At 38.3% G+C, this 26,541-nt stretch overlaps 1 protein-coding gene across 4 annotated transcripts in view; it reads left to right on the forward strand.

The window, feature by feature from the left end:
• The window catches only part of NCOA3 (nuclear receptor coactivator 3), a 62,924-nt gene extending 36,651 nt beyond the window's left edge, over window positions 1-26,273 (forward strand). For 2 of the 4 annotated variants that reach the window (XM_027904803.1, XM_027904802.1), the window contains 22 exons: window positions 3,904-3,979; window positions 6,742-6,849; window positions 8,612-8,784; window positions 10,066-10,166; window positions 11,134-11,308; window positions 11,822-12,010; window positions 12,235-12,336; window positions 13,142-13,282; window positions 13,903-14,050; window positions 14,966-15,354; window positions 15,601-16,481; window positions 17,684-17,819; window positions 18,652-18,840; window positions 19,633-19,854; window positions 20,738-20,864; window positions 21,549-21,720; window positions 22,485-22,781; window positions 23,676-23,780; window positions 24,208-24,430; window positions 24,663-24,837; window positions 25,350-25,491; window positions 26,178-26,273. In XM_027904803.1, coding sequence (XP_027760604.1) covers window positions 6,752-6,849; window positions 8,612-8,784; window positions 10,066-10,166; window positions 11,134-11,308; window positions 11,822-12,010; window positions 12,235-12,336; window positions 13,142-13,282; window positions 13,903-14,050; window positions 14,966-15,354; window positions 15,601-16,481; window positions 17,684-17,819; window positions 18,652-18,840; window positions 19,633-19,854; window positions 20,738-20,864; window positions 21,549-21,720; window positions 22,485-22,781; window positions 23,676-23,780; window positions 24,208-24,430; window positions 24,663-24,837; window positions 25,350-25,491; window positions 26,178-26,189 — 4,197 coding nt within the window. In that variant the 5' untranslated portion in view covers window positions 3,904-3,979; window positions 6,742-6,751 and the 3' untranslated portion in view covers window positions 26,190-26,273. The remainder of the gene's footprint in view (window positions 1-3,903; window positions 3,980-6,741; window positions 6,850-8,611; window positions 8,785-10,065; window positions 10,167-11,133; window positions 11,309-11,821; window positions 12,011-12,234; window positions 12,337-13,141; window positions 13,283-13,902; window positions 14,051-14,965; window positions 15,355-15,600; window positions 16,482-17,683; window positions 17,820-18,651; window positions 18,841-19,632; window positions 19,855-20,737; window positions 20,865-21,548; window positions 21,721-22,484; window positions 22,782-23,675; window positions 23,781-24,207; window positions 24,431-24,662; window positions 24,838-25,349; window positions 25,492-26,177) is intronic. The other 2 variants (XM_027904804.1, XM_027904806.1) reach the window with 2 other exon arrangements.
• Window positions 26,274-26,541: the final 268 nt, after the last annotated feature.

The following is a 26,541-nucleotide window of genomic DNA, read 5'->3' on the forward strand; positions in this document are numbered from 1 at the left end:
GAAGTACACTCAGCCTGTGAAGTGTCAGACAGTGTGTGTAGCTGCCTCAGAGAAAATGATGGTTGTTGCTGCAAATTGAATTCTTACCATATTGAAACTGTGTTTGAGAAGTTGCTTTTGCCCTTGTAAGGGAAAACTAATTTCTTACTCATCGTTAAATTAAGGTAAGAGCTCCTGTGTCTTTATTAGATCATGATGGAAAATGTCTGTGTCACTCGGTTATCTTACAGGATCTTATCTTCTGTAAGGAAAAAACACCACATATTTATGTGTAGGGTTCTTTCCCCATCAAATATAGTTGTCCTAATTTTGTAAGCTGGGCCACGAATCCCATCTGATTTTCTACTAGCAGTTTTTGCTTTGTATTTGCATTTGATGTGATGATATGATTGTTACTTGGTTTCTGACAATCATCCCTTTGCATTGGACTTTATCGTGGCAGTGGGTAAAGTTTGAATTGAAAAGGTAATCACATTATTGTGATGTCTGGTGGTCAAAACTGTGTAAGAATCAAAGTCATAAATTGATAAGGCATGGAACAATCTTTCATTAGTGAATATATCCACTTACAAACAAAACAGGGTTAGAAGTGATTAAAAAATAGATAAGCAATGTTTTCGGACTTACACAGTCAGACTGATAGTTTCATAATCTAAAGGATTTAGTTGATGCCCTTTACTAAACTTAGACAGATTTTATACTTTGAACTAATCTTTAAATAATTTAGGATTACATAATTCCATTTTAAGAGATTATGTGAATTGATGCAAAATGATTTCTTAATTAAGATGACATTGAAATATGTAGAGATGAATTGTACAGCTTGAATTCTTACCTGCAAATTGTACTGAGTGTCACATGGCCTGGAGTCACTTATGAATCAGGTGTATATAGAGCTGGAAAGTGACTCCTCAATACTCCTTTGAGTTCTGACCAAGAATAATTTTATATAAATATCTTTTTTAGTTTTATTGGTGTCAGTAATAGAAAAGAAGTTCATGCACTGGTCATAGGACAATATCTTTCCATAGTACTCACTGTTTTTGGCAAGGATCACTGGAAGAAATGTTTTCCACTTTTAGAACTTCATTAAATATTGACATAGAATGTAAGTAGATCTAGTATTTCAGTCAGCTACTTGCTCACTGACTTGTCTGAGTTTCTCCTGCTGGTGATGTGGCTGGAGGTACAGCAGTGTGGTGTTCTGTCATTTCCTACCACTTAAATAGTTACAGGTCCCACTGTAGTAGCCCAGACATCACATCCTGTTTCTTTCTTTGTGGTATTTGAGCTAGAGATTTTCTCTATATATAAATTCTAAGTTGTTTTTTAAAATAGCTGTTTACTAACTCCTTTCGGATTCAAGTGTTTAAGGACTTAACAATGTTAAAAGCTCACGGGTGAAAAATTCTTGCAAACGTTCACAAGGTGTGTAAGGATGAAAAATAGTCCTTTTAATAATAGTGTGTTTATTGCAGCCCCCCTTATCTCTTGCTGGCAAACAAATTAACAAGCAATGACATTCCAAAAAATAGAGCACACACACATTATTTAGCAGAGGAACAGGAGACCAACTCCCAGTGTGTTCCACCTCTGACCAACCTTTTACTGAAGGTGTCCTGTCATTTTAATATATGCAAAGCGACCAAGGCTCAAGTTAATTGTCACATCTGACAAATAGCCCAGGAATACAAACTGCTTACCAAACACTGCGGGGGAATTGGTAAATGAAAGCTGACAGGGCCTGAAACGTTCGTCTCCCTGAGATGGAATGTGTAATATGAAAGGGATGTGTGCTGAGCTGAGGTTATTTAACATGTTGCAACAAGGTGTGCTTAACTGGCTGCCACCTTATGGGTGGCACCTTTTTGTTTTGTTTTTTTTTTTTTTATAACTGAAAGTCCTGATTCAGTGAAGTCTCTGAGTCAGGTGTTTGGCTGGGTGGGGGGAGGGAGGGGAAGAGTGGAGAATGCTAAAAAGTGAATGTTCTGGAATAGTATTTTATTAGTTGTTATACTAGATTAACATAGTCCTGTATCAATACAATTAATATAATTTCGTGTCTGCTTCATAATGCAGGTATAGGTGCTTTAACCTGAAAAGGTAATGAAAGGCTTTTTACTACAAACTTAGTACAGTACAAAAAAGCTGTTTATTAGCTCAGGGCACACGAGTCTCGCTACCTGTTTCAGTAGTTCATTCATTGCACTTTCAGATTCACAAAGCTGTAGTTTAGGTTCAGTGGCATTTTTTTTTATCTGCTGCATTTCCCCCCTCCCTCAAGAGTTTAACAATATGCTGGTCTTATGCACTGTAATTTAAAGCGTAGTAGCTTGTATTTGATTCCTTTTTTAAACAGGCACATTAATTATCTCTGAAGTATTTTTATGTCTTTTGTGTTTACCATACCTGGCACATGTGACTATGAATATATATGTATATTTTTATTCAGAAGAGGAAGCATGTAGATTTAGAGCAGGGACAAGAGAGTTGAATGGTCAGCTTTCAGTGTGTAAGAGTTTGGGGTTGATTAGCAAGAAAAAGACCAAATGATATTGAAAAGATGGACGTGGTTTAGTTTTTCATTTAAATGCCTCAGATCACAGAATAGAATATGCTGAGTTGAAAGGGATCCATCAGGACCATCGAGTCCAACTCCTGGCAGGGGCACCTCAAGAATCACAACATGGATTACAGGATTTTAATATCCTGTTTTAATTACAGTGGTAGTAGCTTCAAGTCTAATTAACTTTGGATGAACAACAGAATTTTTCTGTAGCATATTTGCTGTTACCTTTCTTGTTCACTGGGAAGGGGTTTCATCCCTACTTCAAGTTATTTTAATTTCATCCTGGTCTGTAAAACAGAGCTGAGGATCTGTCTGTAGGTTGCCCTGCCAGTTTACAGTTCTTTTAGAAAGCTCCTCTGCAGCAATTGTCCAGACCAAAGGAGTGCAAATTCTAGTCTTCCAACAGCCTTCAGATTATTCAGAAGGTTATTTTTTAGTCACTTTACTGTGGGGCTACTTTGAGAAGTTATTTTCTATCTTCTGCTTAAACAACTCAGATATTGAAATCCATGGAATTAATATATGCTTTTGTCACAGGGATGGTTAAAAAGCAGATGAATGCATATGCAACCAGTCAGTATGAAAAGCTTCACTTTAATTTCTTAAAAAGTTAACTACTTGAAGAAAACCTGCTGATGATTACCTATTAAGTAGTCTGGGTATAAGTATCAGTTTTTAAACTCCTGATTTTGAGTAGGACGGGGGTGTGAATGCCTCATAAATATTTCCCAAGAGCAGTTTATTTTTCTAATGAGCTTGAGCAGCCTCTGCCTCATGTAGCACTTTAAGCAGTTTTCAGAAATTCAATTCAGTCACAGAACTGTCATTTAAAACTTTCCCTTAGTTACTGTAATTCTCTATATTCTCTGTATCCCACTAATTAGTGCACTTAATCAGACCTTGTATAAAATGCATGATAACATGGGTTAATGATTCCTAGAATTTCACAGAGAAACAGAAACCTGAGTGTTCATAGCCCTGGAAACAATTTGATGTTCTCCTGTAGAATTATGTACAAGCACCATGTGCAGACTGACACACTCCATGTTACTTGCCAGTCATGTCTTTACAAAGCAATTACTTTGGGAGTGTGGCTTTTCATGTTAAGGTTTAAAAGTTACTAATATCGACCATCACTAACAGTTTCATTGTTTCCTCCAGAGTAACAAAAAAAAAAAAAAAATACATTTACCATAAATACCCTTGGTTCTCATGCAAAAGAGAATCTGATTTACTGGTTGGCACTTGTGATGATGATATTTTGAGCTATTTAGGATATGGCAGAGATCACAGTTAGTTGCAGTTATATATTGTATATTATTTTTGTTTTTCAGGATGTGACTTAAAATGACTTCTGATTCTGAAGGTCCTTTGAAAAACACGCTCTGCTTGAATGTTTGCTAAGGACAAGTAAGTGACTGATCTCATAGCTGGAATATATATATATATATATATACCTGAGGAGTTATTCCCTTACTATTTTTAAAACTACAGTTTAGTAGCTTTAAAGCATATTCTTAAAAAAGAAAAGGGAGGGGAGGGAAGGAACAAAAACCCAAACCAAATGAAAAACGCTGTTGCACTACTGCCAGAAAGTGAATTTTCTGTTTATTTTTTTGTGGCTTCCTATCTGTGTAAGTGGAAACATCATTTGTTTCTGTGATCAGCATTCAACAAAGGAACCTTTGCATAATATCAAGAATATTTTGACTCAGAAGTTTCACTGGAAAGCTACTTTTTATATATGTGTATTTGAGGGAAATAGAAGTTTGAAACAATGAATTTCTACCTAGAATACAGAGTTGCAGATTGGAATGTCCTCCCGTTTTATTTATATCAAATAAAATTTAAATATCTGAGGCTTCTCTTAGCATAAAATAGTTAGTTTAGTGCAATTTGCATCTTACAAACATGTGTGACTTACAGCTTGGTTTTTAGGAGAGAGGATTAAATTCAATATTTTAACATGTAAAATAAAAAAATTCCAGGCCATCTTCATGGTTCACTGAAGAGAACTTGTTTAATTCTTTGTGATTGGCTTATTTTGAGGAATGCTAAGAGCCAATTTATACTTTTTTGCCTCGTGCATTTTCCAAACAAGAAATCATCTCAGACAGAAGAACTTCCAAGTGTGCAAGATACCACAAGCACTTGTATTTAATTTAGGAAAAGCTTCATAGTTTCATAGGGCCAACAAAGTGTTAAAAATGTTTTCATACAAAAAATAGTATTCTAAAAAATATTTTTGATATGTTTTAAATTAGTATTGTATAGTTGTGTGTTTGGGGACTTTGTGTGTGGTCAACTGTTTCAGTTAAACAAACATAAAAATGAAATTTGAAGCATCTAATTGTATTTTTGGGCTCCTATTAGGACAAAACCTTCCCAGTTGCCACATCCTTTTTGGTGAATAGTAGTAGAATACTAAACTTCTTTGGTTTCAGTAGTAAAAAGGCATAACAATTTTCACTTTTGAAAGCTGTGTTTCAGAGCTGTCCATTGAAATAATTACTCACTTCAGGAACACTCCCCAAAACTTCCAAAATAGGGTTTCTGTTTGGAAAGACTTTTTTGCCCCTTAAAAGTTATGGGTTCATCTTCAATGAATAAGTGGATTTCTTCCACTATTAACTCACTGAATAATGGCTTCTTGGGCAGATATTTCCCGTAGCTGGGAAATTAGTTTGACTGCTAACAATTTGTCCTGTAAATCCATCTGTACTGGGAAGCAGCTTCTGTAATTTCCTTAGCCAAACAGTTACAGAGTTGTTCTAGGCATGGCATGCCTACCCAGCTTGTAATGATATTCTTAGGGAAAGGAAAATACACGTGCAGGAACTCTGCAGCTTCAGACCTGAATAAACTACCAGCAGCTACTTGGGTTTAAGAGCAGGGAAACAGCTTGTGCAGATCACCTCATTTTTTCCTTCCGTGTCCAAGCTCTTTTATTTAGGGACTGAATTCTATTTTCTTAAATAGAAGGGTTGCACTCTTTGATATGTGTTTCTGAGTCAAAATGGAATGGAATAATTCCATAAATGGAATAATTGATGGTTTTCTGTTTAATCATATTATCTCTCTGTACAAGTAGATGTTAAAATAAAAATGACATTTCCAATGTAAATCATTTAGTGCAACCCTGTAACCTTCAAAACTGTGTTATCGTGAGATGTCCGTCCCAGCTCAAATTTTCAACTGTTTCCTCCTCGTAAATAGAATTTACTCTTGGCTTCAGACACCCTTGCTGTGCCCACACCCTTCCTGAGCTAGCCTTAAGACTTTATATTTTAAGCTCTTCCTTTCACTTTCCACAAAAGCTCTTAACTCTGCTCTGTGTCTGTACTCAGATGCAGTTACATATACACATATAATGTGTATTTATATATATTTGGATGGAGTGATGCAGTGCCAGGGAGGGAAACAGCAGCCCTGGCAGGAGGGCTGTGTCACCTCCAGCGTGACTGAGGCTCCAGCCTTAGCTGGGAGCTCAGTGGGCATGTTATGAGTCATCTGTTGAGTGTCAGCTCCAGACAATCGGCTGCTTTTTGCATGATGTTTCTATAATCTGGGTTTTTTTTTTGCAACTACTCGCTTTCTCAGATGAGTAGTTTTTCATTCAGCTGCTTCAGTTGAAGGAAATGTGATCCCTGCAGTTTTTCAGTGCTGTACCGTCATCTAGTGGCACAACAGTGTAATCATCTTGAACTTCACGTGAGGTGGGCCCCAATGCATGTGTTGGAGAGACTTTTGCCCTGGTGGAATATCTGAGTGAATAAAGGTCTTCAGACTTGCTCTTCCACCTCTCTATATATTGGGTTTGTCTTATTCATCCTGGTTTGGTATCAGATATTTAGATGTAAGACCAACTTGTTACCTCTGCAATTCATGCCCACAGTACAGAGTTAGGCATCTTCTGTAATTCTTTATTTCAAATTCGAGATTGTGTTTTACTGTTGGTTTTAATTTTATTGTGACATAAAAGATATATTATCCTTCCTTTCCTAATGCGTATCTTTGAAACAGGTTTTTAACCTCTATTTTTGCTTACATTGATACAAACCTTTATAAACCAGTGTTTTGGCTGAATAAAAATTAGATTTTAAAGACATGGTTAAACAAACGTTAGTATTTTGAGAGGTTCATTCACAAATACTTTTGTTTTTTGCTTTCAGTTGCTGATGCATGGCCACAATGAGTGGGTTAGGAGAAAACTCCTTGGACAGCTTGGCCAACGAGTCAAGGAAGCGCAAGCCATTGCCCTGTGATACCCCAGGTGCAAGGTAGGTTTGTGTAGAACTTTCTCGGGTTCAAATGAGCTTTTAAAAACGTTTTTCAAGCTTTCATTGCAATTCAGAGTTAGTTCTATGTAAGGAATTTGTTCAGTTGAAAAATTCTCTGGGCCAGCTTCTACTGTGAAGACAAGTAACTGCTATTGTGTGGAGGTGTGCCAAGGGTGATGAACCAATCTTTATAATTAGACTCTTGTGGAAATTTTAATAGAGTGACCATTTCAGAGTGGCTCATACATCATCTGGTTCCAGTCCCCCTCCCATGGGCAGGGACACTTTCCTCTAGATAAGCAATCACTGCTCGAACCTGTGATTGTAAGGAAAAAAAAGAAAAGGTTCTTGCTTTGCAGAAATTTTAAAGGCATCATCTTGTCTCTGGTATTTGATTTGACAACCCTTATTTCAGGTGGTTACGTTCAGCACAGAGTTCTGCAAGAGGCTGAGCTCTTTTTTTCTTTGTTTGTACTTGTGTTTCTTTGCAAGTTTATCTCAAATTTTGGCATTCTGTGTTGTCTCACAGCCCCTCACCCCACTGTGTCAGATGTTGTTGTCTGAGGGACTCAGTTTTCTGTTCCCCTCAAAGCTCATTGCTCTCCACCATGTTCAGTGTTCTGTGTTATCCTTTCATGTTCTCCTGCCCACAGAGTATTAACCCTTATTAAATTTATCTTCAGTTCCACCAAGGTACCAGCAGGCACTGTGTGTACTTATATTTGTCCCCTAGAGATACATCCCCACTGTCCCAGGCCATTTACCTTCATCATGCAACAGACTGTGTATGAGATCCTCAGATTATTCCACTGTATCCCAGTGTCTCTTTATGAGAATCCTCCATTCCATTTTCTTTTTCTTTTCTCCAGTGTCTGTCTGCCCATTCAGGAATTCTGTTTTTCACATTGTCACCCTTCATTAGCTTTCTTTATCTTTCAGGCTCCTGCTTTGTCATGTATTTGTTTTCTCCAAAATTGGTCCACGCTTACTTTCCTAACTCTTTCACTTGATTTCTTCTCAGAGAACATTCACTCTCTTTTGATTACCTTGGTGTGTCCATTCTTGCCCGTTCCCTGAGTCCTTCTTTTCCTGCTGTACTGTGTGTGTAACATTTCTCCCTGTTGATTTAGGCTGTAAACAGTGTCTTTACTCAGCACATTAACCTATGCAGGAAAAGGGATTTCACAGAGAGACTTTATCCAGCAGCATTTGATTGTCTGGGATTCTGCTTTTCCTGGATGGCATTTTTGTCCTGATGCCTAGAAATTTCTGAGGTATCACCTCCTGTAGTCATCTCTTTACAAGCAAACTGAAGGGATTTGATAGAATGTTAAAATTCTGTTTCATTTGTCTAAAAATTTATAAGCAAATCTAAAGCAGCTTCTAAAATTTTAAATACACTTTCTGCGCGAGTGCTACAATTTTGTAACAGGTAATTGCTCTTTTCATTTAATTTGACAATAGAGTAAACACAGGATTTTTTGGGAAGGGAAGGGGTGAATAGCTTTCTTACATCCCATTAAGATAAATCTGTGCTTAAAATTCTTTCAAAATAAAAGCAAACCAAGTACAAGCCCCAAACCAAACAACAATGTAACAAAACACCCACACAGACCTTCACAATTGATGTTTGCTGGAAGAATAAGAACCGCCTGGGTTTAAGGGGTGGGTGTGACATGGAGTGCATTGAAGTTGACAGAGTGAGCACAGGTTTTGTTGAGAGTGGTGTGTAAATATGTGAAACAACGTTTTTGATTCCTAGTCTGACCTGCAGCGGTGAGAAGCGTCGGCGTGAGCAGGAAAGCAAATACATCGAAGAACTGGCTGAGCTGATCTCTGCTAATCTGAGTGACATTGACAATTTCAATGTCAAACCAGACAAATGTGCTATTTTAAAAGAAACCGTGAGACAGATTCGACAGATCAAAGACCAAGGTACAGTTCTCTGCTCAGTCAAAATAAACAATTTAATTTTCTTGTGATTCTTTGTTCGAAGCAGTTGTTATTTGGGAAACTGAGTAATTGTTTTCACAATAGCATGGATCTGAGCAAGTCTTCGGACTCTGACTTGAAGCAAAGCTTAAATATGTCTGAAATGATTTTCAGGTTAAAAGTACTCAGGTATTTATCATCACTTGTGAGTCAGGTTTTAAAACTTTGTATGGCCTTTCTTACCAGTTTCCTGGAAACAGTAGAAAAGCTTAAGCTAGTGCACAGACAAGGAAAAAAAAGCAGATGGTACTGTACCATCTGCTTGTACAATATACCAGATACCCACTGATGTGAAGAATACATGCTGTTGCCTTTCACTTCAAGGAAATTTATCCTTTCCTTATGGGGTAAACCTCCAACCAGGGATAGTGACTTCTATTGCTATTTTTTCCTATTATGTTTTCTTGTGCTGTTTATGACACCTTTCCTAAATGATAAGTTTTGGACACCTATGTATTTAAAACACATCTAGATTGAGATCAAGTAATTAATTAGTGTGGTGGACTGTGTTCAGTACAGAGTCAAGTCAACAAAGGAGGAAGTAGCAGTACATTATATCTTGGTAATTTCTGTCAGCTGGGGTCAACCTAAGTGGTATAATACTTTTTTTTAATGAACAGGTGTACACAAAACCTGTGTTTTGAAATGCAGAGTGAGGGGTATATGTAGTTTTGTTGTTTTTTTCTTTTCAAACACCACCCCACCCACATCTCCACCTCTTCATGTCTGCAGCATCCCATATGCCATTTGGGCAGTAAAGTATTAAAAAAATTAAGTATGCTACAGTGTGTATTTTACCTTGCTATATCTTATGAAGACATGTCAGAACAATTATAAAAATTCATCTTCTGTTTTCAAGGTTTTTTGTAATGTCATCTAGTGTATTCTTCCCATAGGATGTTGCACTTGGCCAGCCAGCAACTACCACAAAACAAAGCTTACCTTTTTCTTTTCTGTAATTCTGCTGGATTGCCAGTCCACCTTCCCCTGCAGTCAATTAATTTAGAATATTTTGATTCTTAAAATATTGGTTCCTAACATGCACACACGTGTACGTAACACACACATCTATTAGCACGAGTCAAAGCCTTTCTGTAGAACAATGGGGGGCACATCGAAAGGCTGTGCCGAGTGCTGACGAGTTGATAAAATCTGGTTTGTAATATTAAAATGGAGCCTTGCTGTGAAATGTTGCTTCACTGAAATGTATCCTTTGGGTTTCAGGAAAAGCAGTTTCTAATGATGATGATGTTCAGAAAGCTGATGTATCTTCTACCGGTCAAGGAGTTATTGACAAGGATTCACTGGGGCCTCTTTTATTACAGGCAAGTACAAATTAGGCCCTCGTAAATCCCCGTGGAACCAAATACTTAAGGCAGGTGAAAATACTACAATAAAACATGCAATCCTATGGTAAGAAATAGTATGCCAGAACTATACAGATTTGTATTTGTCAGGAATAAAATCTACAATGTTTTCTTAATTTTGTTGGAATTCTCTATAGAAGGAAATAATAGTCTTCGGGTTTTTCTTATATTCTTGTGCTTTTCTTTCTCCAGGAGTCATTAGTAAATTACTACTGAAGCAGTGATTGTTAATACAAGGAATATTTTACTTTTTTGGGGGGATAGGCATTAAATGGATGGGGCTTGGGGGAGGTTGGTTATGTGTATTGGTGTTTGTGTTACTAAATTATGAAGCATTTTAAATGAATGTTGCCATCAAGTAAAATGACCTAAGAATCATTGTAAACAAAGGTACACAGCAGAGTACCCTTTCTTTATGCCTAGAAAACCACTCCCATATTTACAAATTCAATGAAAAGCACTTTTGAAACTTAGATATTGAATTTTTCTTTCAGTTAAGAAAATATAGTATTTTAATATATGATTAGACACCCCTCTCTTATCACTTGCTGGTGGAAATGTCTTCGTATTAATGACTTACTACTTGTTTCTACTGAATTTCTTCTTGTTCCAGCTTGCTAGCTATTGAAGTAACGTTACAAATTCATGATCTAGTGTTCATGCAGATCAAGAAATGAAACAAGAAGGCTGGTTATCACTGTGAAGGAGCTGAATGGAATAACAAATGAACAGATTAATTTTTAATATTAGAATCATTCCTTTTTGGACACATTTTTCCTCAGAGAATTTAAAACTTCAGCTCTAGCCTTGAATATAAATGAATGTATTGTAACTTGACATTTCTCACCCATGTAGTTTTTAAACTAATTTGTGTTCAGAATTAGGCAGTGTGTCTGATATGATATGTTGTCATATTAATGTTTAGGCACTGGATGGCTTCCTGTTTGTTGTAAATCGAGATGGGAACATAGTGTTTGTATCAGAAAATGTCACCCAGTATCTGCAGTACAAACAAGAAGATTTGGTTAACACAAGTGTCTATGGTATCTTGCACGAAGAGGACCGGAAAGACTTTCTTAAGAACTTACCTAAATCTTCAGGTAATGAAAGTTGATTTATAGTACATTAGTAGGCTATATGAAAACAATCAGAGAAGAAAAAAAGGCCTTGTAATGGGTAACCTTTTAAAACAGATCACTTATGCAAAGAATATTAGACTACAAGAATACCTTAATCTTGATAAACATTACTGTGTTTTTACAACAGCATACCACCATAAATAAACGTGCTGGAAATTCACCTTGTACTTTAGCCTTTGCATTTTGTTTACCTGTAACTTAAAACAGGGACACGTTTCCTAATGCCACAAGGTTAGCTGAAGGTATTGCTTGTTTTTAAAATATGTGAATGACTTTTCAGCTCTCCCTCAAGTGTGAGGTGAAAGTGTTTTTTACTTGGTTCTCAGTACTACTTTTTTATACCATGGTATATTGAGAAGGCTTCTTTAAAAAATCTTTGACCTCTGTAATCTGGGAACAGGGTATCTAAATAAAGAAGAACCAGTTTTGGTTTTCTCTGAAAATCCCTATCAATTCTTACTGTGTTCTTTTAAGTAAATGGAGTGGCTTGGACCAGTGACACGCCCAGACAGAAGAGTCACACATTCAACTGCCGGATGATGGTGAAGAGCTCTCATGACCTTTTGGAAGATGTGGGCAGCCACCAGGATGGACGTCAGAGATATGAAACTATGCAGTGCTTTGCTTTATCACAGCCAAGAGCTATGATGGAAGAGGGGGAAGGTAGGAAATTTTGTGCATAGAAGAAATTTCTGCGCAAAACTCTTCTGTTATGAACTCTGTACCTTTTGCAATTCATCTTGAAGAATGCAATGACTTTAATTCTTACTGTCTGTACCTCCATTTTAACAACAAACAACACTTCAGCTGTTTTATTAGATGCTTCAATAGAGTAAAACAGGAGAGAAATGAAAGAAGGAAAAAACCCATTCTTTTTTTTAATACAGATTTGCAGTCCTGCATGATTTGTGTGGCGCGTCGGATCACAACTGCAGAAAGGATATTTCTGACAAATCCAGAGAGTTTTATTACAAGACACGACCTCTCAGGTAGGAAATTTACCCAGGGTGATGGGGTCTTCTTTGTCAGGGTGCTCTTGTTTTAAATAAATGGAGTATGTAGGTAAATTGTGTCATGACAATGTAGGTAAATTGTGTAATGACCAGCAGAATCCATACCGAGAATTCCCAACTGCTTTTTGCAATATACCATTGCTGGCAGTGGGATGTAATCAAAACTGTGGGATGCATTTTCTTTTCTGTGTTGTTGTTTGGTATCTTGGTTAAAAGCATTACTTGTATTTTAACTTGGCAGCATTTCAAATGGTTGCCATTGTGCTTTCCTTTGCACATTGGAAATATTTCAAATCATAACTGAAATGAATGGAAGTTCTTTAGAATGTTTGTATTTTTGTATAGTACGTGAACTAGTGTTTAAAGTGGTTTATGTGGTTTAAATTGAAGTAGTTACATAATCTAGTTGGGGCCTTTTCAGATGCCAGTTTGTGTTTATGATGTTCATTTGTGGGTATAGTTGGTCGGTATTTTTGAAAATTTTACTTGTTGTGCATCCCTCGGGGGTACCTGTAACCAGAGACTGAGGTTACTGTTTTCTAAAGCTCTGGCATTGACCTGTGTGGGATTAACTTCCTTTTATTCAGTTATATAAATCCATTTGAATAGTGATGTTCTAACAAGCAGCATCATATTCTCATGTGACAGATAATTCATAAATGTGAATTCCGCGTGCTCAGAATTCGGTGATTGAATGGGGGATATTGGAGCCTTATGAAAGGTACCACGTTTATACAAAAGTCATAAAGAGTTTAACTTGTGTATTTTCTTTCCTGTTAAGGCAAACTTGTCAACATTGATACAAACTCATTACGATCCTCCATGAGGCCTGGCTTTGAGGATATCATTCGTCGGTGTATTCAGCGGTTTTTGTGCCACAATGACGGGCAGTCGTGGTCAAACAAACGCCACTACCATGAAGGTAAAAATCACTTTACCACGTTTGGTTGCACTGGTTCTCCTGGGGACTGCACTTTTTTCAGCAAAACAAAAATGCTGAATTCTACCTGTGTTGTTTTTTTTTTTTTTCGTAGTTTTGGTCAGTGTTAATTACGATGATTTGTTTACAAGCTGAAGGAAGGCTGACCTTTTGAGAACTCTTTTTGGTTTTTTGATGTGTTTGTTTTGAAAATTTTCATGGAAAATACCAGATACGTAATCTGAGGGCCTGAAGTAAGCTGTTTTTCCACAGGTGGACACAGCAATGACAAGGACATTTATATTTCTGTGATAGTATGCCACCTTCAATTATCATTAGCTTTTATTTTTGCGTAAATGTAATTTGACTTTATTTTAATTCACCTTTTCTTGTTTTTCTTTGCTTTTATCTTAGCTCTACTAGTTTAGGAGAAAGTGTGGAATACTTCCTTTTTCTTAATATCTGTTTTTAGTCTGTATATTTATTTGTTTTTAAAGTTTCATGTTTTGGGGTGGTTTTAATCTTCTGCAAATGAAGGACATTATGTTAAAAATATGTTAAAATGCATATTAATAATTCCTGGGGGTTTAAATGTGAACTAAATCTGTATATTCCCTTTACAGCTTATACCCAGGGCCATGCTGAAACCCCGCTGTATCGGTTTTCTTTAGCTGATGGGACCATCGTGACAGCACAAACAAAGAGTAAACTGTTCCGAAATCCCGTAACCAATGACCGCCATGGGTTTGTCTCTACCCACTTCCTCCAAAGGTGAAATCAGTCTTATCTGTTTATAACTGAAGTGTCATAGTTTTTAACAATGTGCCTGACCTTGAAGATACTTGAGAAAAATAGCATGCTAAAATATTTTATCTGATCAAAAGTCGAACAGAGGGGGAATAACTTGGAAAACAGAGTTGCCCAGCATACAAATAAATGTGTGAACCTGACACAGTCCCAACTTAACTATGTGCCAGAAAGGCAGTCAGTCAAAAGAGAAGGTTTTTTTCCCTCAATACCCACATGTAGCCTGTGTCATGTATCCATTATTCTTTGGGATAACATATTGAAGAAACACTGAAAACAGAATTGCTCAGTCATGTGCTTTATCATACCCTTTTTAATTGCAGACCAATTAAAAAGACAACCAAACACCTTCAGATGCATCATTCATGACTCAAAGTTTAATGTGCCTTAAATAGCACTTCCTGTGACCTGTTCTTGCTGATTACAAGAATGATTGAAATGTCACACTGGAGGGAATCTGTCTGCCTCTGACATTAGAGTGTCTCCAGATGCTGAAAAATTAGTACCTGAGGTTGTTCAGGGCATCATTAGTGTGCACAGTAGAATGGTGTCAGGCATTGATTCAGGAAGGGAGTGAAAGAAAGAAGATCTTTAAATTGATAAATCTGACTAATGACTGTTGATTAAAGCCTTTTGAAGCAGTGATATTGTATGTACTTAGAACTCAAATCACCTAAATGACCAAGCATTTCTGTAATGAATAAGTGAGTGGCTCAGCTTAGTTCTGCTTTTGTGGAAGCTCAAATTCTCACTGCTCTTTTTGAAAAAAAAAAAAAAAATATTTGGAAGATTATTTAATAATGTCTTTGTAGCACTTGATTCCAGATAAGGTTTTAATTTGTTTTCTTGGGATTTCTGGGAATGTTGTTGAATTTACAGAGAACAAAACGGATATCGACCAAACCCTAATTCTGTTGGGCAGAACATCAGAACACCTGTGGCTGGAAACACCAGTTCTGTCGGTGGCCTTATGAGCATGTCCCCTGGTCAAGGCATGCCGGTGCAGAACAGGAGCTACGGCCTGGCAGATCCCAGTGCAGGGGGGCAGCTCGGCAGCACTCGGTACGGAGGCCCTGGGAACATGGGGCCGGTGACCCCTGGACCCAACCTGCAATCCTCTGCCTATCAGAACAACAGCTACGGCTTAAATATGAGTAGCCCACCCCACGGTAGTCCTGGTTTAACTTCCAGCCAGCAGAACCTAATGATATCTCCCAGGAATCGAGGGAGTCCAAAAATGACTTCACACCAGTATTCACCAGTTACAGGTATTTTATTTTTGCTATAAACCCCTCCTTTTTCAAACTGTCTTTTCTCATCGAGTCCCATCGTTCGTCCTTTTCTTTATGACCCTATATGTGCTATTTAAATGTAGTATACCTGATTTCATGGTAAAAATGTATTTTAAAATTATTAACTCAGTGTGGCAGTCACACATAATCCAGAACCAAAGTAGATACTGTACCAAAGCAATGCTGTAATGTAATGAGTGTGATCTCTGTCACATCATACAGGTATGCACTCGCCGATGGGATCTGCCAGCAACACTAGCAACAGCACTTTCTCTAGCAGCTCTCTCAGTGCTCTGCAAGCCATCAGTGAGGGTGTTGGAAATTCCCTTTTATCAACACTTTCTTCACCGGGTCCAAAATTGGATAATTCCCCAAACATGAGCATAACTCCACAAAGCAAAACAAGCACCCAGGACTCCAAAAGCCCTTCTGGTTTGTATTGTGAACAAAACCAAGTGGAAAGTTCTGTCTGCCAGTCAAACAGCAGGGATCTCCTTAGTGAAAAAGAGAGTAAAGAGGGAAATCTGGAGGCATCTGAAGGTCAGAGAGGACCATCTGAGAGCAAGGGGCATAAAAAACTCCTTCAGCTACTCACGTGCTCCTCAGACGAGAGAGGGCATTCTACGGCATCAAACTCACCTTTGGACTCAAACTGTAAAGAGCCCTCCACCAGTGTCACCAGTCCTTCAGGAGTTTCCTCATCGACATCTGGAGGGGTGTCTTCCTCCTCCAACGTGCATGGGTCGCTCCTGCAAGAGAAGCACAGGATTTTACATAAATTGTTGCAGAATGGCAATTCTCCAGCGGAGGTGGCCAAGATCACAGCTGAAGCTACTGGTAAAGACACCTATCATGACGCTGGTAACACGGCCTCCTGTGGGGAAGGCACCGTCAAACAGGAACAACTGAGCCCAAAGAAGAAGGAAAACAACGCTTTACTAAGATACCTGTTAGATAAAGATGATGTCAAGGACCCGCTTTCCAAAGAGTTGAAGCCGAAAGTAGAAAGTGTGGATAGTAAGATGGGACAGTGCACGAGTTCCACAATTCCGACTTCTAGTCAAGACAAAGAGATGAAAATAAAAATGGAGCCAGCAGAGGAGGTACAGTATGATGTAAAATGATGGCAGTGAGCTAAGCAATGTTTATTAATACAGTGAGTGGCTAAATATAGGACAGTTCTTGTGTCAAAATTTCTGATAAAGTTCTGTGCAAATGGAACAATGCACTCAGGTTTCATTGTAAATAAAAAAGCACAAAGAGAACCACAGGATATGTATACAACCAAATCTGGTGGACTGAAGTCCTGGATTGATGTTATCTTTAAGGTATGGTATCATTAAGGTTAATACTAACAAATTATTCGTTTAAAATCAGATCTTTAACATTGCTATTTAACATTACTATTTCACACAGCACATGGGTTTTTTTATGGCTTATTTTATTAAATGGAGCTGTAACTGTGTAATTAGTTGGCAAGACAACAGCAAAAGGTAAAATGTGATTTCGCTTGCAAATATAAACAGTACACAAAAATATGTAATACTTAAAATAGCTATGATTTGGTTTAGTTTATTCATCAGTTTTAGCACTCTTTTTTTTCCCCTTAAGTGAGGGAATAGGTTATCCCAAATACTTACATATATTCAGCATTCAAACAAATATATGCCTGTTAATTTGTTTCAGTGTTTCTAGAGTCAGAATTCCAAGAAATGTCATGATACAGAAAACTGTAGAACCATCCAACAGGTATTCTGAAACCACAAGTGTGACTAAGAAGTCACACTTGGTAGGGACAGCTGTTCTTAAAATTATAATCTGTGTGTAATATTTTTGTATTTAAGTCCTAAGTCAGATTTCGAACCTCTTCAAAGTGAGCAGTACTGGTCAGTATGGCAGAGCTTACTGAAAACATGTTGGTATCTTAGAACTTTGAATTTCCCAAGTAATAATAAATGTGTAAATAAAAAATAATGCACAATTTTCGGATGCTGTTGGCTGTCATTAGTGTTTTTATCTTTAAAGTTTGTGATGACTGAAATGTTTATATGCAGAGGGGCTTTTCATTTTAGTTATGTGGTGCTTCAGTTTCTACTATTCTTAAAATTAGCTGAGCAAAATACTCTAAAAAAAATGTAACTAAATGGTATCTGAAGTTCTCTGGAAATTGAGATCTAGCCCAAGATAATGTCAGTGAATTACCCAGTTCCATATTTTAGGATTAGCAAGGAGCTGAATCAAAACCTGAAGGATGGTCATACAAGAGTAAATAAATAACCTTGGTATTTTACTGCATCATTTTCAGATGAATGGAGACTTGGATAATTTGGATGCAATTCTAGGTGATCTGACTAGTTCTGAGTTTTACAATAATGCTATGTCTGCAAATGGAAATAACCTTGGAGCAAAGCAAGCCTTATTCCAAGGAAATGCCTTACTGGGTAAGGAATTTAATATCACTTTCGTTTTAAAGTTAGAGTTTTCTTCTTACCTGATTTAAACATCCTCAAATCCTTAGGGAATACTTTCTTCATCTCCTGTGTCTTCAAGGAGAAACATAATGCAAAATGTCTAATTATGCTCTCACAGGCTATTTTGCGCACTATTTGCTGATTTGACAGCACTCACCTGCTATATACACAAGGAATAACATTCAGTTCCTTGGTTTAGGGTTTATTCTGGCTTTGTCTAATGTAGATTTCTCAGAGATAAGTCATCAAGAAAACTGTTTTGCGAGTTGTAAATTAAAATTGAGAATTTTTGTCCCTTACAGATATCTAGGGATATAATATGGTATTGGTGGCAAGCTTTTAATTTCCCACTTATTCTGTGTGAAAATTCTAATTGAAGGTTAATTGTCCATGCTCTGAACACACCATCTCTGGGTTCAAGCTCTTCCAAACAGAACCATTTGTTTCTGTCTTCATGTCAGAGTTCCCCAAAGTCTGGGCACCCCACTCATATATATCAAGGAGTCTGTAATACTGGTGTTTGAAAATGTTAAAAACATGGTTCATTACAGAACTTGAATTAAAATTCTCTCTTTTTCTGTCTAGGGCCAAAGGGAACTACATTTGGCCTTTCCTGTAAAAGATCCAAATTACATATTCAAAATGTGATTTTTGTAGTGAGAGCATAAACAAAATAACTATTCCTGACTTGCTTAAGGTCAAATATATGTGCCCATAAATAGATCAGACTAATTTATTTAAGTCATTAATGGCACTTTCTGTTGAAGATTACAGTTCCATGCATCTTTTCATTCTTTAACAGGTGTGAAGAGTTCCCAGTCTGTGCAGGCTGCTCGCCCTCCTTTTAACAGAGCCATGTCTTTAGACAGCCCTGTGGGCTCCAGTGCTTCAGTGAGGAATGTCAATGCATTCTCCATGTTACAAAAGCAAAACTTGATGGGTGGAAGTCCAAGAATGATGGAAAACCAAGAGAATTTTGGAGCAAATCTGGGTTTGTTGATTGTTTACAAGTAGATCTCATTGTAATGGAAAAAGCTTTTATGTCTGAAAAGGTTGCAAGATTATGAGTTTTGGTTAGAAGAAATCAACATATTAATAATTCTTAATTATTATCCTAGCTAAAATTATAAGAAAATAACTGTTTACTCCCTGTGTATCATTAACTTTATTTTTGTTAAATAGTTAAACTTTTTTACTATTTTGAGTCTTTAACATATGTTTTTGATATATAGAAGCAAGTACAGGTCACAATGGTAAGTCAAGTCATTATGACCTTTAAATATGTTTAGACTCATATGGGTTTTTGATGATTTCAAACTTGGCATGGTAAGCTTTAGATGCTTTTTTAGGAGTTCAGTGAATTGCTCTGTCACTGAATTTCCCAAATAATAATAAAAATGTAAATGAAAAATTAAACACAATTTTTATGTTAGCTAATGGCTGACTATAAATGAAACATAACAGGTTTTTGAATACCACTTCTGGAAAAGCCACTAACAACTGTGCAGTAGTACCCAAATGGAGTTTCAGTGCTTGCTCCTGAGATCTAATTAAGGTATTCAGAGAAGCTGCTTTTGTAAAGATATGAATCCACTATATATGAATTCTTTTTTCTATTAAAACTGAGTCTGATTCAAAGACAAGTTTGTGAAGAAGGGTGGGGCTCCAACTGACCAGAAAAACCCGGTGCACTTGTTGCTGCAATAACAAAATAATTCTTAACCCAAAAATACGTAACGCAGCCCAGATGCCAAACTGCTGCACGTTCTGCTCTTTGTTACAGCAGGTGCTCCCAACAGGACCGTGGCCATGACCCAGCCCCAGCCCGAGTGGGGTTTGCCGAGCCCCAAGGGCAGCAGGATGGACCCCGCGGGGCTGCTGAGAGCGGGCCCCGAGCTGAGCGCGGCGCTGCCCCGGCCCGGGGGCTCTGTGCCCAGCCTGCCCCTGCGCTCCAACAGCCTCCCTGCTCCTCGACCCGGCCTGCAACAGCCCCTCATGCACATGAGTGAGTTCTGCACTTGTTACTGTCCTGCTCAGCACTGTCCCGCTGCTTTCTTAGCCAGCGGTCATTGTAAGAATCTGCCCGATTTTGGTGCAATGCCAGATTTTCATCAAAAGGCTTTTGAACGCTGTTGCTGTTCCCCGACTGCGACGTTCAATGACTTTTTGGTGTTTTTGTTTTCTTCTGGTGGTGTCTGTGTTTCACACATGAGTAGTTCGTTCTGAGTCTCCAGATTTTGGGGAGATAATTTCTGTGTATTTCTTCAGTGCAGTGCTGCTCTGCTGAATTCCAGGAACTAAATGGCATCTACAGTTCTATATGTGAAGATATTAACTGAATTCATCATACTCGACATAGATACTTTTTTTTTTTTTGCTGTTAACTTCTTGGTAATCAGTGTTTTTCTTAAATTTTTTTCTCTAGTATTTCAAAATTATTCTCACATGGAGTAGCCAAATGTTATTATACTTTCTCTTTCTTTTGATTTTCACTTTCTATTGGAATTTAAAATGCCAAATATTGACGTCACTATGACAATGTATATTTGCTGGTACCCGGATGTCATTGGCCAGAAATTTTTGAATTTTTTTTCATGCTATGTGCTGCATCTGCAAGATTCTGATTTTAGGGGCGAAAGGACTAGAAACAAGAATTCTGCTCTAAGAGGGTAGCAGCTTTAGATCACTGTCTGTCATATTGAAATCTGTGGTCTGAAATTATGTTGCGTGGGAGTTTATGTGTGTCTGCACTGTAAAACCTGCTCATGGAAAGCTGGTGAAGCTGCTTGGCAGATCTGCACAATCCTTCCCAATGCTTTCTCTAAACGCCAGCAGAGCAAGATGACACCTTCAGTCTTTTAACAACACACAAATGTTTTACCTCACAGGGCCAAATGAGATGAACCTTGGCATGGCAGGGAATCCATATGGACAGCCTGGACCTTCTAACCAGCCTGGCTTGTGGCCTGACAATGTGCTGTCCGTGGAGCAAGCGTCCCGGGGCTCACAGAACAGGTAGGGTTGGGGAAGGTTGGAAGATAATTTTAAATACAGCTGTTCACTGTTTGTCAGAAGAATTTGAGACCTGGAAAAAAAAAAATAGTGTAGCATACCCAGTGGGGATAACAGATTGGAGTCAGAATCTGTTCCCATTTCTGCTGCTGATATGAAACTGGGTATCTTGTAATCCAGCTCCACAAAAGGCGTTGTTAACAAAATCAATCAGTCCCTGAGTTGGGAGGCATGGAGAAAAGAGATGAGAAAATCTGAAATTATATCTCTGTGGCACATGGCAGAAGCCAGGAGAAAACAGAATTTACCTGTGTTCAAGGATACCTGGAAAGGGACTGGACTTTTTAGGACCTAAATTTGGGACTAAAGTCGATAATTACTTCAGTCTTCTGGTGGTTATCGTACTTAAATCATCTTCAGGTCAGTATTTTATATAAAACTGTGGGCTTGGTTTTAGTGGTTGTAATGAATTTCTTCACTGAAAGGATGTTCTGGCATTGGCAGGGGCTGCCCTAGGAAGTGGTGGAGTCCCCATCCCTGGAGGTGTCCCAGGATTTACTATACGTGGCACTCAGTGCTCTGGGCTGGGGGACGAGGTGGGGATTGGGCACAGCTTGGAATCAGTGATCTTGGAGGTCTTTTCCAGTCTTAATGATTCTATGATTTTAATGTTTTTTATATTTATAGACAACTAGTTAGAAACTCTTTGGATGACCTCTTATGTTCAGCTCCAAGTATGGAAGGCCAGAATGATGAAAGGGCACTTTTGGACCAGCTGCACACCTTGCTGAGTAATACAGATGTCACAGGTCTGGAAGAAATCGACAGAGCGTTAGGAATTCCTGATCTTGTAAGCCAAGTAAGTAAACAGAGATTTTGGCCATTTATTTTCCAAAATCCTATATTCTTTTGCTACTTGAAAAGAAAGCAAAAAGGGCCTCCTCACTCACTCCCTTTCCTCGCTTCCTAATCTTCATTTTCCTACATCTGCCTTTGGAAACCTCTACACTGAGTAGTGATTTTCATTGGAGAAGCTCAGTATGGATTAAACTTCTTGTGCTTTACAAGAAAGATAAAATGGCATAGTCGTGTAGAAGTTTAATGTAGCATACCTTGGTGTATAGAGGTGGTTTTTGGGGTGTAATTCATTATAATTCTATAAGCTGGGAATTGTGTTGGGTTCTTTTAGTAACCTGTTGTCAACTGAGCTTATGTTTTGAAATATTTGACTGGCAGTGACGTGTGTGCTTCCATCTCCTTCAGTTCCAGCTTCAATTTGCATGGCTAGCAAATAAGGAAGAAATTGTGAATAATTTGGAACTTGCTAACACACACAAAATCATTTGTACAAATAGCATTTAAAAGTGTGGAAGGGCTTGAACAACGGCACTGATCTGCCTGTGTACACACTGTGCAGCAGAGCTGGTTTAAAAGAAAAGTTATTAATTGTCACTTTTGCTGTTTCATTAGTTTGGAGGGAAAACTAACAGTCACTGTCCATGCTGTGTTGCACCCAAGAAACTGCTGGTTGTTGTATTATGCTGTGTTAGTTTTACTGCTTCTCTAGGAATTCCTACTTAAAGAATGTACTTCATAGTGAAAGCACTTTTGTATTTGTTGAAGGGACAAGCTTTGGAACCCAAACAAGATTCATTTCAAGGTCAGGAATCTTCTGTTATGATTGATCAGAAGCCTTCGTTATATGCTCAGCCCTATCAGGGACAAGGGGCAGCAATGCCAGGAGGTTTTAGTAACATCCAGGGACAACAGCCATCTTTCAATCCAGTGATGAATCAGATGGGCCAACCAAGCAATTTCCCACTGCAAAGTGTCCATCCCAGGGCCAGCGTGATGAGGCCTCGGACCAACACACCGAAGCAGCTCCGCATGCAGCTCCAGCAGAGGCTGCAGGGCCAGCAGGTGATTTTTTTTGCTCCTTCATTCACATTTCCTTCGTGTTTCAGAATGGAAACAGCTGCACATGGAATTGTGTTACTTCACAAATATAATAGTGGACATTGCAACAGATGATTGCAGGAGGACAGATCTTTCATTTTGACGGTGCTGTTCACCAAGTGCCTGATGGCTGTAGGAGTGAAAGAACTTTATAAGTGTTTTCTCCATCAGCCTCCCCAACTACAGGTTGGGTTGGTTCCTGCAGCACACTAAACAGTGCTCTTGAACAGTGTAGCTCTGGATGATCTCTTTGTCCATGCTCACTTAGGTATTTTCTTTTGGATGAAAGGTGAAAGCCACATAGATGGTAACACAATTTTGAAAGCACTACTTAAAAAACTGGTGCATGATTTCAGCAGGGAATTCCCCATGTGGAAATGCAGGCCTGGTATCAAATACATTGTACAAAGAAAACTTGGAAAACTGAGCTACTGCTGTGTGATGTGGAATGATGATGTTTAATCTGTGTTCTCTCTTGTTTTCTGTGACACCAGTTCCATCTGTGTGGCTTTGGCCTTATGTGAGGGAGAGGGAAGGAGGCAGACTTTTATTATTTTAAGCAAAGCTAGTGGTCATATCATTTCACCCAAAACATGAATTGGAAGAAATAAATAGTCTGCTCTTTACTCTTAAAGAGTGCTAATTTCAAGGGAAATAAAAACCCAAAGCCAGGTAGTACTGCACTGTTTGGAGGGGTTTTCGTTTGGTTCTTTGGGTACATCAGACAAGGCAAAAATTAACCATTGCACTTCATGCATTCAAGAAATCTGTAAGTAAATTTTTTTTGCAGGAGTTGCCATTACTTTGTTGAGATACTGTTACTTTCAGGCTAATGGTGCTAAAATGTCTTTTTCCAAGTTTATGAATCAGACCCGTCAGACGCTTGAAATGAAAATGGAAAGTCCGGTCAGTGGAAATTCCTCAGCAATGAGACCAGTTATGCAGCCACAGGTGGGATCACAGGTAAGTAATTATTACACTGTTTGGAATGATGACATTCTTTCATGATTCCACAGCATTCCTCTTTGGTTTTGTCCCCCTGCACAATTAAAAAAGAAGGTGGGTTTTTTACCTCCCTTATTCCCGAGATTGCAGAGGGATTTGTTCATTAGGTCGTGTCATCAGTTCAGTTTGCCAATAGTTTTTCCATGTAGAATATATCTAATCGACTTTATAATTTGTTTAGTACTAATGACAATTTAATGAAAACCTTTGTTCAATATTTTGATGATTTTTTTTTGTACTGGCTGTGGGGTTTTCTTTACTTCCTGTTCTGATAATGGATATGCTGGGTCTTAGAAGGAGTGCAGGTGGTTTGATTGACTCTGTCGTGATTTCGTTTGTAAAAATATTTTCTAATGTGATTTTTCTTTTCTTTGGGGGATAGCAGCAAGGTTTTCTTAATGCTCAAATGGTGGCTCAGCGTAACAGGGAACTAATAAGTCACCATTTTAGACAACAGAGGATGGCAATGATGATGCAGCAGCAACAGCAACCTCAGGCCTTCAGTCCACCACCAAATGTGACTGCCACAGGAAGCATGGATAGTGCTTTGACAGGCCCTCCAATGGCTCAAGTTCCTCCACAGCAATTCCCCTATCCACCTAATTATGGTACTAGTACTAACATGTTTTGGTTTTTTGGTTTTTTTTTGTTTTTTTTTTTCATCTGTCTGGTTTTCTTTTCCCTGTCTTTTATTAACCCAAACTACCTAAATATTCTGAAAAATGGAATATACTGCTACAAAAAAAAGGATGACATTTCCCCTTCCAATTGCTGCAAGAAGATAAATTAAAAGTACCAGGTGATGATAACTGAAGTATGTTGTATCTCTTCTGTTTTCAGGTTTAAGCCAACAACCTGACCCTGCATTTAGTAGAGTATCAAGCCCTCCCAACCCAATGATATCATCAAGAATTGGAGCCTCGCAGAATCCTGTGATGCAGCATCCTCAGCCAGCAACAATGTACCAGTCCCCAGAGATGAAGGGCTGGCCATCGGGGAGCATGGCCAGGAACAGGTGAACTGCAGTTACAACCTGCTTCTCAAAAAGTGTCTGTTGTTTCGTTTACAGTAGAAACTATGTTAAATAGCTTGTAGTAGGAAAAGGATTTAGAAGAGGAAAAAATAACTGTCTTTCTGGTGTCTGTATTGTCCTTGATCCTCCTCTGGGTAAGGAAATAGAGTGATTAAGTGTATTTTATGCTTAGCTACGTTGATTCATATTGGACTTCTGCAATCTTTGTAACCAGGAGCAACACTCAGTCTTTAAATATTGAAAAAATAACTTGTGGGGCAATACAAAAGTTCAGAATAGTATCAGAGTGGAGGATACAGCCCCAACAGGAGCCTCCAGAAAGGTTCCACTCAGCACACAGACACTGCTCTGTGTTTCTTAAAATTCAAAATTCCATTTTTTGAAGGAAATTTGTTTCTACCTGAAACAGATACTGGGTAGAAGCAAGTAAATGTGAAAACAGTTTTATGTTTTACTTTACAGAAAGTAATTTAATTTGTCCTTTTGTGCCTCAGTTCTTTCCCCCAGCAGCAGTTCAGCCACCAGGGCAGTCCAGCAGCCTACAGCATGATGCACATGAACGGCAGCAGTGGCCACATGGGGCAGATGGGTATTAATGCCATGCCTATGTCAGGAATGCCTATGGGTCCAGACCAGGTGAGTTGTTTGTGCAGACTGATTTTCCACTGAGCCAGGGGCTGCTTCCATCCATTCCTGCTCAGTTACCCTGTTCGTATTTACATCTGGGGGACCTGCCAGTTTTATGTGCAAAGAGACACCTTATTATTGATGATACTTGAAGCAATCCACGATTGTGTCTGCATAGCCAGAAACTACAGGCCCCTCCCTGAGGGGGAAAATGTGCTAATAATAGACCCTGAAAAGAAAGATGAATTACAAAATATTGCTGCACTCTTTCCACAAAATACCAAGGGATGAGCAACATAATATTGACACAAGCTAAATCTAGCCAAGTAAAATGTGCCTCATGAAATTTTGGCCGAGGTATCTGAGGAAAATAATCTGAGGACGATAATTACGGGTTTGGAGGACTTTGATGCAACAAATGCCTTTTACAGAGGGGAAAATGAAGGGGAAATGTCACATTTTCCAAACCTACACGAAGATACCCAAATAGTGTGTTTAGGAAATCCTGGAAAAGCATTTCTTTTCTAGAAATCTATTTTCAAAGAAGTGGAGCACTGAAAAGCTACTTTTCTGCTTGCAGACATTGTTTATCAGTAGTTTCCTCTTCCAAATGCAGTATGTGGACTATTTTTTTCTTTTTTTGGCAAAGGTGTTTTTTATTTTCTGTGATGATTATTTCTTCTTTTCTTTAACAGAAATACTGCTGACACCAGAACCAGATCTTCAAGCAAGAAAGGCTGTTACTGATGCACTAGTGTTGGAAAGGAAGGTGACTCAGACTGGGCTTACAGTGCTAAGTTAATCACCGTGATGTCCTAAGTTACTTCATTCAGAGGAAAAAATAAGCCAAAAAAACCCCCCTCTATCCCAAAAAAGGAAAAAAAAAATTAGTAGAAGCAGTCTCTGTATTACTGTATATTGTGGAGTACAAAAAACGTTAATATTTTTGGCGCTTTTCCTCTAGAAATGTGAATTTGGTAATGGCATTTTAGTAGGTTTACTGGGTAGGCTCCTGGTGTTCCTGATCTGTTTACTGTATCCAAAGCCCTTCAGCTACAG

The sequence above is a fragment of the Empidonax traillii genome, unplaced genomic scaffold (assembly GCF_003031625.1).
Source record: "Empidonax traillii isolate 1590-97213 ecotype Southwest subspecies unplaced genomic scaffold, ASM303162v1 scaffold1094:size393979, whole genome shotgun sequence".
NCBI lineage: Eukaryota > Metazoa > Chordata > Aves > Passeriformes > Tyrannidae > Empidonax > Empidonax traillii.